Source organism: Artemia franciscana, chromosome 10, assembly GCF_032884065.1.
Source record: "Artemia franciscana chromosome 10, ASM3288406v1, whole genome shotgun sequence".
Lineage (NCBI taxonomy): Eukaryota > Metazoa > Arthropoda > Branchiopoda > Anostraca > Artemiidae > Artemia > Artemia franciscana.
This window is the reverse complement of record NC_088872.1, coordinates 46,857,335-46,870,360: the sequence shown is the minus strand read 5'-3', so window position 1 is coordinate 46,870,360 and position 13,026 is coordinate 46,857,335. Positions and strand designations below refer to the sequence as shown.

The window sequence follows — 13,026 nt, the reverse complement described above, 5'->3', positions numbered from 1 at the left end:
GAATCGACAACCCTAGATACAGTGGAGAGGAACCCTTGTCAGTAGGGCTACATATAGAAGTGGAACTTGTCACAGATACGTACTGTTCGTATATTTTTTCAGGTGTTTTTTAAATGTTCCTTCATTACCACAGACCAAACTCACCATGTACGGTATTTTGCTTGAGGTTTTATGTTACTAGTAAGATTTATAGTTATCCCCTTCTCCCCTAAAAATTCACACCTCAGAATTCATGACATGGGCATCATTTTTAACATCATTTGAAGGGCAACAACAACAATTTCAAGAAAACATTTTTTTAATGAAAATATTAATGAAAAATATCAATTCAAAATTTTCATTTCTGGAAGGAATATTGATTATAACGAAAAAATAACTAATATCTTTTTTTAGTTCCTCTAGATAAGAATTCGTTGTAACCCAGCAACATTCCACGATTGTTCTTTGCAATCTTCTTATACCGAATTTGGCCAACATTTATTAAAAAGATACATAATGCACAGTATTTCAAACCCCATGGAGGTTTGTACTCTAACCCCTCTGACATTTCAAAAGTATCCTGGACCTCATCCAAACGATATGCTCCCTTTTTGTTTAAATATCATAGGTATTATTAATGTTGATTGCGATTTGGTCAGTGTTTCATTCCATTATGTTGTTCAAATTGCTGTTTAAAGGATATGTATTGAATTATTATGAATTTTATATGGTTATAAATGTAATTTGATTTTTTCTATCATTTTGTATTCGGCAGGAATTTTGTAATACCAATTGACATTTATATTTGCGACCGACGAAAAATTACTAAATTCTTTTTTCCTCCAACTCAAAATTGACATTTTTAGTCATACGAAATGAGTCCACGAGAACTTCGATTCAGTAAAGAGCTTTCCCAAACAATATATTCCTTACCTTTGAAATATGGATACCACAAAAGCCTATTATAAACGTTTAGTTTCGCCTGACTACCGTAGAAAAGAAACTCGGTTATTCATCGAAAAAAAAGAAGAAAACCTTCAAAGTCTAATTTTACCCTTAGTTAGCAACAGGTTCAATTCTGGCCTCTCTTACGTAAACCCCCCCCCTCCGCCCCTGTTTCCCAAAATTTCCGGTAAATTTTAATAATAAGTCATTTATTAACAAAATTTTGCCGACTGTGCCCTATACTTTATTTTGATAAAAATGAAATTTTACACCCCTAAAATTTCTGCTCCCGGGGCAAGTGCCCCTCTATCTCCCTCTCCTAAAACCGCCTATTGTTAGCAACCTGGACCTTTAATGTGTTTCCCAACTTTCCTACGAGATTGTAAGTGACTTCCGTCACTATTTGCTTGGGACCAAGACTTGAATCAGGTGTACCACTATGTCATATACACCACCACTGATACTACTACTACTAACAACTCACCGCAACACCAAGCCACCTGAGGCCAACACAGCTACGCACGCTCCTCCTCCATCCTAATCTCATCAAAGCCACCCTCTTCACACCTTCCCAGGAAGTTCCCTTTTCTCTTAAATATTTTTTACAACATCCTCCCACCCAAACCGCAGACGACCTGCTTTCCGTTTGGCTCTAGACGGTTGGCAGAAAAGAACTACGGGAGATTTAAAAAAGAATGGTAACGACCGCGATTTATTTGAGAGGTTCCCAAAAAAAAAGTTTACCTTATTTCTCTGACAATATTTTTTTGGAGCATTCCTAAGTGATGAGCTCAATGAGAACATGCCGTTCAATCGGGTTAGAAAATACACATTAAGATCCCGTGAGCTTCCCTGTCCTCGCGCCCTGTTTAAGCAGCAAAAGAGATTTAGACACAATAAAGCGGCCGTTTCTTCAAGGAAAAATTAGAGATTGTGGAAGAAAACATAGGAGACAGAGAGAAGAAACAAAAACAAAACAAAACGGAGACGAAACTTGATGATTATTCTTACTTTTTCTAATGGTTCAAGTTCGTCTTTTATTTTCTCCAGTTTCGCTAAGATTTCTCGTTCCTTCTTAGTCTGGACTTCAGATACGTTTAGTGCTGAATACAACTGGCTAACAAGGATTCGAACACTGTTGAGAGTTTCATCGTCATCCTTAGAAAAAAAATAAATTAAAAGATTAATAGGAATTTACAGCTGATGAAAATCCAGGTTCGGTCAATGACTCAAAAAGTTATTGAGGACCTAAGGGGTGAGTTTCTAAGTTCCGTATTGCAAGAACAAAGATCTAAATGAAAAGCCATGTTTCTAAAGTTTATGTGTATACTTGCCTGAATCAAAAGACAAATATTCAATTGCTATTGATGGGCTCGTCTTATTGTTTGGCTCATTGTTTACATTCTATAATATATATAATATATATAACTTATATATATATATATATTGTGTGTCGACTGACGTCATGTTTGTCGACTGACGTCATTATAAGGATTGAGCATTATGCCGTCATGAAGTTGTTTGTCGACTGACTTCATGTTTGTCGACTGACGAAATTACAAACCGGGACACCGGGACACAAATGAGGACCGGGACACAGGGAACATAAATGACGACCTGGACACTCAAAGATAAATTACAGACTGGGACATCGGGACACAAATAACGACCAGGACACAGGGAATATAAATGACGACCGGGACAAAGGGACACAACTACAACGGGGACGCCGGGGAGCACAGGGGGGATATATAAATGACGACCGGGACACAGGGAATGTTCGATTAGCAATCACCATCAACAAAGCTCAAGGGCAATCATTAGAATAATGAGGTATAGATCTGAATACGGATTGTTTTTCCCATGGACAATTAAATGTTGGTTGTTCAAGAGTCGGTAAACCTGACAATCTATTTATATGCACAGACGTTGGGACAGCGAAGAATGTTGTATATTCGCAAGTTTTACGTAGTTAAAAACATATATATATCTATCTGTATTCACAGGTGGGACACAGGGACACGACTACAGTGGCGCGTAACTAATCGTTTCGTAGTTCAAGGTGAAAACATCTATCTAGAATTGGATATCATAAATTTCAAACCAGTAAGCTTTTTCAGTGAATTTTAATCCCTGCGAAGCAATTTCGCAATACTTGGCATAGGATTAAAGTTCGTGACCTTGAGCGAAATTATTATCCAGCATTTCAGTAAGTGAGAGATAATCCTATGGTCATAATTATCAAATCATATAGACTCATTAATTATTTTTGGATATTTTTACTAATAAGCGAGCAGAAGAGGGGAGGTTTTCTGTAGCAAGCGTCGTCGTACCTGCCGGGAGTGTGTCTCCCTTAAATTGCGGGGAATAGATAGCAGGAGCCAACGCTTCCCTCGCTTATTGGCATTTCGAGCTTCTGAAATTAAGCCAACTACCATTCAGCTTTCGTGCGGTTAATACATGTTTTGCCCATGGTTATGTTTTTGACTCGGAATTGGATTAACAGACTTTTTGAATGAAAATGGCTTAACGAGATTCAACAGACTCTTTCGCAAGTTAATGAGAAAATGTCAACTTACGATCTGAATTTCCCCAGCCTCCCAAGCAGTGCTATTGGTAGTGATATAAGCAAAGCCACTGTTATTATCACGAATGTACCGCATGATCTTGATAATGCATCTAAACGGAAGAAAAGAATTGACTGTATTTCTGGTCACGAGTGCATTGATACTGTGCGCGCTCCTGGTGATAAATTGATTGTGAAGATTGATAGCATGGCCGCTGCTGACTTTTGCAAATCTGCACGCTCGGTTTTTCGTGATTGTGAAGCAAAAATGGTGGAGAAAAAGTTTTTCGGCATATTGAAAGGCGTTGCACAAGATCTTGATTTTGCGCCTCTTAAAGCTTGCAGGGGTGTTCGAGACGCTATGAGAATTGGGAGCTCAAATTGTGTGAAAATTACGTTCGAAGACGAAAGCTCTTTCCTCGGCCCTTAAATCTGGACTGAAGATAGGCTATGAACTATTCCGAGTGTATGAATATCGGCGAATTCCTAGGTGCTGCAGGAAATGTCAATCACCTGACCACCTTGCCGCAAAATGTCCCGATCAAAACTACATATGCTCACGGTGCTCTGGTCCCCATATGAACTCTAGTGACTCACCTTGCAGTAACATCCCAAAGTGTGCAAATTGTAGTGGAGATCATGTTGCTTACAGTTTTCGTTGCTCCAAACTAAAGGCTCTTGCAAATTCCAAAGTTCCACGACCTTCTCGCTTGCAATCATGAATGAGTATAAAGTCTCAGTGTGCTCTTTCAACATCAATGGGACAAAGGATAAAGTGTTAAGCCTTGATGAGAAACTAGCTAATCATGATGTTGTTCTCTTACAAGAACACATGCTCCCAAGTTGCAGTGTAAACTTTCTAAGGCGAAGTTCTCAACATGCTGTTTTCACCACGAATGCCCGCCGTACCAGAGGCAGGCCTTCTGGCGGTCTTGCCTGTATAATTAAGCGATCTTTGCCTAGATATTTGTCTCCTAGCTGCTACCAATCCTCTGAACACTATCTTGCAATCCGGCTTGCAGACGTGATCCTAATCAACGCTTATTTGCCCCATGATAGAAGATCTGTTTCTTCCTTCTCCAGTTATGCTAATGCCTGTAACAAATTAGACTCTCATATCTGGTATTGAGCGTCTCGGATACAAGTGGGTGCTTATAGGCGACTTAAACTGTGACATCACCGTTTCTTCGACACGAAATGAAGCGCTTTTTCAGTGTCTACCCTCAGCATTTTAGGTCCATTGAAAGACCTCAGTTTTACATATATCCACTGTAGTGGTTCTGTCTCAAATTTGGACCACTGTATCTGCTACCATTCATTACAAACTTCAGCAGTACATATTGATGAAGATGAGAGAGGTTATGATCATTTACCTCTGTATTTTGATATTACGGTTACTTCTGACGTATACTCGAACCAACCATCACTGTCGCATAAGTGGCTTGAAAAACGTGATTGGTCTAGTGCGAACATGCCTCTTTACCTTGCTACACTTGGAGCTCTACTGTCCACCGTACGTGTCCCCTTCCATCTTCTTTGCACAAATGCGAACCCCATTATTGACAATGCTCGTGCTGATTTGAATCGCTATTATCGTGACATTACCTTATGTATAAAGCAAGCTGAAGATGTGGCCGTCCCACTGATCCGTGTCAGGCGGAATACCCAAAAACCAATTTGGAAGTGTGATCCTTTGTTGAAAAAAGTCAAGAATAAGGCCAAATTCTGGTTAAGAATCTGGTCTGCCTGTGGTCGACCTTCTTGGGGTACTATGTTTGATCTAAAACAAAAGACGAAACTCGAATATAAACGCCATCTTCGTGCCGTTCGTTACTCCGGTGAAACTTTTCCGAAAAGTACTAGTGAGTGGCAAAAAGTGATAAATTCTGCCAAGTTTCCGGATACAAGTTCTAGTGATATTATACCTCGTCCATCTTGGATCGAACATTATTCAAAAATATTTTGCGAAAGTTAATTATGCAGTGCATAAGCGTTTCTCACGTTTGCTCGAAAAAAATTTGCCGCCACGTTTATGTCAGAGACATGTGATTCCAGTTGAAAAGTGGGCTATTGTTAAAGGTATTAAGGGTTTAAAATCAAAATGTTTGGATATTGATGGGATTAGAGTTTTGAATCTTGTTCCGAATTCTTTTGAACTGGTATCTCATCTCCAACTGTTTTTTCAAATGTGTTTTAGTAGTTCGTGTGTGCCCGACTCGTTCTTATGCGGTAGCGTTACGTCACTTCTAAAAAAAGGAAAAGATCCTGTTTCTTGTAGTTCTTATAGGCCAATAACGGTAGCTTGTACTCTTAGCAAGCTTTTTGAACACCTCCTACTACCTTATATCACTAAGCTTGCTCTAAATGATGATAATCAATTTGGTTTTAGATCGGGGCTAGGCTGTCAGCATGCTCACCGTGCTTTGACTTCTTTATTAAAAGATGCCCATCGCATTCGTCGTGTACTTCATTTCGCAACCCTAGACTTGTCTAAAGCATTTGACAGTGTTTATCATACTCAAGCATGGACAGCATTATGCCAGAGAGGAGTAAATCCGTCGGTAATTCACGTGCTTCGTTTTTGGTACTCCCATTCTTACCTTCGCCTTAAGTCATTAGATAATTCTTATTTTGGTCATATCCCTGTTCGTTGCGGTGTAAGACAAGAGGGAGTTCTTTCGCCGTATATTTTTAATGCTTGTATTGAAAATGTAATATCAAAAATATCGAATACGTGCCTACTAGGACCATCTGATATCTCATATCTGGCTTATGTGGATGACCTTCTTCTGATTAGTCAAACTGAGTCTGGTCTTGCCCGTTCAGTGAGGTCAGTTACTTCTGCTTTCCGCGATATCGGCCTGTACCTAAATATTGACAAGTGCGAAATTTCTTGTTTTCAACGGTAATAATTGTTCAGATTCACTTCACTGCGGTGGTTTTAGTATTCCTCGTGTTAAATCGTTTCGTTGGTTTGGTATAACAGTTTGCGATTCTATGAATGCTCTCCGGTTTCGTGCTGTCAAAGATATTAGTGATAAGCTGAGGCTCGGTTACTCTAAGATTGTAGCAAATCATGGACACTATAGGAGAAGAGCGCTAACTCGGCTTTACTCAAATTTTTGCGATCATTCCGTACTCTTCTGTTCTGGTATTAGGCCACTTCTGTTGACTGGTGATCTAAAACGTATTCGTATAAATTATTACCGGTACTGCAAATTTCTTTTATATCTACCTCGTTCTTACCGGAATACAAAACTGATTAAAAAGTATTGTGCGACAGATATTACTGGTGCTTTCGAAAAATTATCTGCCAATCTAGCTATTGAAGCGATTTATAGGCTATGATGTTTTCATCGCCTTATCCGTCTTTTTTTTGTATGTGATTAAATTTGTTTCTTGTATTACTTTTGCTGTTTTTCTTTTGTATTTTATTCCGCTTAACCTCTGTTTTTGTAAAGTGGGTGATGAATAAATTATTATTATTATTATTATTATTAATATAGCGCGTAACGACTTACGCGCGGGGGGGGGGGCTTGGTGGTGGGCGCGAACAGCTAGTATATATATATATATATATATATATATATATATATATATATATATATATATATATATATATATATATATATATATATTATTTTGGCATTAATTCAATTTCTCCTTCCAGTTTGTCCTTCAAAGAATCATAAATTTTATAGGATTTGTTTTCTCCTGGGATTTGTTGTGATTCTCGCTGTTGTTCACAGTCATTTTTTGCTTTAGCTTGCATTTTGCTTTAGCTGTTCGAATTCATTCATAATCTTGTATAATTTCGCATGACATTATAGATAGCAATAGAAAATTCTAATCTGCTTTTCCAACAGTAATTGTATTTTTGCTCTAATTCACGTTGTTGTATAATTCAGAAACAACCAGACATGTTCCAATGCATATATTCTCTGAAATATCTAAATTATGCATTAGCATAATTACCGTGTTATTCTTCAGTTTTAAGTCATAGGGTGGCAAATTTTGAATTCATTTCTTCCTTCCTGTTATCTTTTCCTTTAAAATAACACGTTCCTTCATTCATTCTATTGTAATTTAAGTTTGTCTTCTAACTGGAGATTTCGTTATGCAACTTTTTCGTTTACAATGCAATGTGATTCTCACTTCCCACCACACCTGGAAAAAAATGATGGGTTTTTGCTGTTTCAGTGCATTTAATGCATTTGTTTCCATGCCTTTTGCCTTAGTTAGTCGGAAGCATTTGTCAGCTCATACAGTTTTGCGTGGGTCATCATGTTGCAGCGGTAGCTGCAATCTAGTAAAAGGATGAAACGCGGGCAACAGTAACCCAAAATTTATTATTTTGAAACCAAATTGAGTCGAAATAAAAAGTACACCACTGGAATCGTCATGGCAGAAAATACAGTCCCCTGGTTCAAACAGCAAGGAAAATCAGCATTTTTTTTTTTTTTTGCATGGAAGCACTGATATGCCCTCTCTTCGTTTATTCGTTCGTAGTGACTAGCGGGTTTCTCATATTTTTTTCGTATTCTGTGTTTTTCATTCTTCAATTTTACGTTTGTTCTGATTTCACCGTTGTTGTTGCTCTCACTTCAAGCTTGATCTTCTTGCTGGCCCTTACAGGAGCATCGAAACCATATTGTTGGCCCCGTTTAATATCCAATTTCGCTTTTTCGATGTCTTCAAACCGAAGATTTCCCTGTGCAATATTTTCATTTGCAATTCAATGTAGTTCTCGCTCCCGGTTGTTCCACGCCTTTTACTCTTCGGAGTCATTTGCCCTCTTGTGTAATTGCCCTCTTGTGTAATTTCGCATACGTCATAGATGCCAAAAACGATACGACCACCCCTGGGAAAAAAATGATGTAATTTTTACTCTTTAAATATATATAAATGTGACGTCACTCACATAAAAAATATTTTTTTCCAAAATTAATGTTCTAAACGAATTTTCCCAAGCTAGCCGTGATCTATCTAGATCACTTTTTCAGATCAGAAAATCTCAGTGTGCCAATTTTCAGAGAAAAAAAATGCAGCCACTCCCGGGAAAAAATAAAGAACAACTGTCAAGAATAAAATTTTACTGATGAGAGTAAAGTAAATACAGAATGGTTCCCACAAGCAGCAGGTAGCACATAATCATGAATCGCCTAGCTAGCGTGGTAATATAGTAAACAACTTCTATTCAGCGTTAAACAAGAAGTTACTTAGCAGTTCTTACACTTGACCTTGGAGTCGGCTTGAGCACAAACTTCACACCTCTGTCTGCTGTCAATCCAAGCTGGAAAGTGCTCCTGGCCGTCGAGTCTGGTAGGGGGCAACTATACTTTCTTGTATTTTGGGATAGAGCTGTGTTGAGTGGTCTACTTCTCTTAGGGGTCGGTGAGATCTGCCCAATAGTAAGCTGCGTGCAACGTCAGTTTTGCATTGCAGCAAGTCCATGGGATTTGTCCGGTACAAAAACACCCACGATGCAGGATCCACCCATTTACAATGGAAAGGTGAAAAAAGATAGCGAAAATTCTCCTGTAACTCAAGTCACATATCTCATGTACCTCAAATCTCATTCTCAAGGCATGAGACCTCAAGTCTCGAGACTTGAAGTCAATTCTGTATAACACCATATCAGCAAGATCGACGCCACCCATGAAGTGATTGTGGTTCTTCACACGGTGTGATGTCTTCACTGCTATTAATTACTAACAAAATTTCCACAAAAAAAGTTTTTGAATAAAAGTAAAGAGCTATATTAAACCAAACATGAGCAGAAATAAAGTAAAATATTTTTTTATAGCGTAAAAATACCATAAATTACCATCAATAAATGAACAAAACCCAAAACGAACAGAGATTGCAACAAATAACCGAGTCAAACTCAAAACAAACATGATCTAAAGGAATAGGGCAATTTACTGAAAACAACCTTTGTTTTATTTCTCATAAAACAAATATTAATAAAAGAAAAAAGATCACTATCATAGCCAAAATTACTACAAAAAGAAAAAAAAAACAACAAATGAATGTGGACTGACAGTTTAATATACATAGTGATACTCATTCCAGATAGTCTTAATAATTAGTCGAGTTATTTGAGTTATTTGACGAAAGCAATTATTTTAATTTATTTCTGCTTATTTTTGGTTTAATGTGGTATTTACTTTTCTTTGAAAAACTTCTTTTGTGGAAAAGGTTTTTTAAGTTAATTTTGTTCTTATTTTTACTGACATAGTCTTTTCATTGCTTAAGAAAAGACTCTTTTAAATATTTTCGGTTTTTCTAGATAAGAATTCATATTTTGGCTTATTATTTATAGGTTGGATAACATTCTTCAGCAATTTTATTAATATAAGCCCTTTTGAAAATCTGGATACACATGTTACATTTTGATTTAATTTTACACCTTAAATTTCACTGAAAAATAAAACTTAATTTCCTGTTCTGTTCCCAAGACATTGTGTCTATACTATTTTGACAACCTGAATCCCGTTGCACCTTTTGATTTGGGTCAATAGTAAAAGCAGAAGTTGGAATAATAGTAGCCCTGAAAGTTTCTGATTAATACATTCAGCCGTTCTTGAGATATTGCTGAGACATCTTATTGACAACCAGCACACACATTGTGTCTTTTGGTTTATAGAATAGAATATGATTTATTGGCTAAAATAGCACACAAGCTAGCATAAGCAAGTCAGGACAATTACAATGATAAAACAGATGCTAAGGGATAAACATAATTACAAAGCTAAATCAATTATTAAAATGCGAAATAAAATAGGGAACAAAAGAGTTTTTGTACCTCATGGTCAACATTTGGAGACACAAGTCAAGTTGGGTATTTGGAGCTCTACGAGCATTAAGTCTTGTATTGGGAAGGATTGGGGGATTTTCTTTGAAGGGGGAAAGAAGACGTCGATGATAGTCAGAACTAAGGCACTTGTGCCCAAAGTTCATGGTAAGGAAGTGACGTCGCCATTCCAATGTAGTAAGTTCAAGTCTAGCCAAACCTTCATCGTAAGTAGTATAGTACGTCCCCAGTATAATTTTTATAACTCTTTTTTGAATGCTTTCAATTTTAGAACATTGGGATTTGGTCAACCCAGGGTGCCAGACAGGGCAAGCATATTCAAGACAAGGTCTTATATAAGAACAATAGAACAATAGAAGGGAGAAATTTCCACGTTTTGCACTATCTCAGTCCTAATATATCACAGCAGGATATCTTGACAACCTGGATGCGACCTGGAAATACTACTTTAATTTAGTTCAATAGTAACAGTAATCGTAGTAAAAGCAATAGCAAAAGTGGTAGTAATATTGGCAGTACTGGAAGTTTCAGCTTAATACTCCATGACGTTGGTGGGATGTTGTTAATATACCTCTTTAATGACCCACATGTACATAGTATGTTTTGATTCTGTTCAACACCCCTCACCATTCCCTAAAAGTCTTAATAACACCAAAGAAATTAGTAATAGTAGTAGCCATAATAGCAGTAGTAATATTAGGAGCGTCGAGAGTAGTATTAGTAGTAGTAGCAGAAGAGTATTCACATTGTACCTTTTTGTTGTTGTTCAACATCCCCTCCTCAGACCCTGATAGTTTCAACTTAGTACTTTAATCCCTTTCTGAGATATTGGTGATACACCCTTTGATAACCGGCAATCGTCTTTTGATACATGAATTTTGATTTAGCCACACTTCCCCCTCAACAGTCCCTGAAAGTCCTACATTAATACCATTAACCTTATCAATAGTAGTACTAATAGCAGTAGCAATAGTATAGCATGCAAATAGTGCAGTTTCATTAATTCAACATACCCCTTAACATGCCCTGGAAGTTTCAATTAAATAATTGAAGCGGTTCTTGAGGTGATGTTTACGGCGTGCATACACATAGCATGTTTAAAATTAATTCAAAGATCCCCCGCAAAATTCCCTGAAATTTCCTTCGTAATATCCTTAACTTTAGAAGTAGTCACAATAGAAGCAATAGTTGTAGTAGTAGTAGTGGTAGTAGTTCCAGCAGCAGTAGTAGTGAAAGTAGCGTGCACCCATTGTCTTTTCGTCAAGTGATCTTGCCCCTCATCATTCCCTGAAAGTTAAAACTTAATACCCTAAGTCATTCCTGAGATCCACCCTTTTGATTACCTGCATGCAGTGTGTTTTAATCTAGTTCAACCATCCTCTCATACTTCCCCTCGGTAAAAGTAGGAGTCACAATAGTTGTAGTAGTAGTAGCAGTTGTTATTGTATAATTATTAATAGTAACAACAGTACTAGTAGCAGTAGTAGTATGCACATATTGCCAATTGGTCAGTTAAACATCCCCCTAATCATGCCTAGGAAGTCTCAACAATATACGCTAAGCCATTTCTAAGATAATGCTGACATGTCCCTTTGACAACCTGCATACACAAGATGTGTTTGGATTTACTTCAACTTCCCCCTCAATATTTCCTGAAATTTTCACATTGATATCCTCAGCCTTAGCAGTGGTCGCAATAGAAATATTAGTTGTAGTAGCAGTAGCAGTAGTGGTGGTGACAGTAGTAGTAGTAGCAGTAGTAATAGTAGCATACACATATTGTTTTTTGTGGACACAAAAGGTCAAACATGCCCCCTTTCCCAATATTAAACACTACATGTAACAATGGATCAATTGTAAGTCTTATAACCCCTACCCCAAGCACCATAGCTTTCAATTTCTAATCAAATGAGCCCCTTTCGAAGTTTCTACGATAGCTCCTTTTATACGAAATACCTTGGTAAAAAAAAACGACAAAAAAATTGTGTCCACTTCGCTATTTACTTAGGCAGCGATATTGCGCTAACTATAATATGCCTATAATATGATATATATAATACAATGTGCAATATACTATAGCATGCCAGCCGCTATGCATATGAGCCTTTTCCTTGTGCTTGCATTTTGCTATCTAGAGCTAAAGCGCAGGATTTTCACCTGTTTATCATAACCGTAGCCATTGTAATTACACCCTGTTCATTTACGGTCTGGGCCAGGTAAAGTGACAAAGCCAGTTACCACAAGAGCTTGTAGTTCATGTGCTTTGGGATTCTCCTTGCAATTCGGTGACAAAAACAGAACCAACCCTCAAATCGCTCGTATAGACTGATCCCAGCCATAGACAGTAGATCCCATAGACTGAGCAAGCGTGCATTTCTGAGCCATATACAAAACCGCTTATTCTGAAGATGAACTTGTATCCCCACTTTTGTGGTTTTTTTTCTAACTGTGCTGCTTCAGTAATACTCTGCATGTTCGGCACTGTTTGTTCATCAATGAACTGATGTTCTTTCTGGGTGTATCTTCATAAAGTTGAATCAAACTATCTCTACCAAGGGACAAATTTTACAAGTATTGTTATAATCAAGGCTATTCTGAGGTTTCTGTGATGCGATGTTGTCGAAAATGTAAAAACTTCTATATCAGTTGAACTTTGTCACATGGCATACCATCAGCTAAAACTAGAAAACGAGTTTCCTTTGACCACTAGATGTGATAA

At 37.5% G+C, this 13,026-nt stretch overlaps 1 protein-coding gene across 1 annotated transcript in view; it reads right to left on the bottom strand.

The window, feature by feature from the left end:
• LOC136032273 (calcium uniporter protein, mitochondrial-like) overlaps positions 1-13,026 on the bottom strand; it is a 183,860-nt gene that overhangs the window by 27,081 nt on the left and 143,753 nt on the right. Inside the window, exon 5 of the mRNA XM_065712530.1 lies at positions 1,936-2,082. Within this exon, the coding sequence (XP_065568602.1) occupies positions 1,936-2,082 (147 nt within the window). The remainder of the gene's footprint in view (positions 1-1,935; positions 2,083-13,026) is intronic.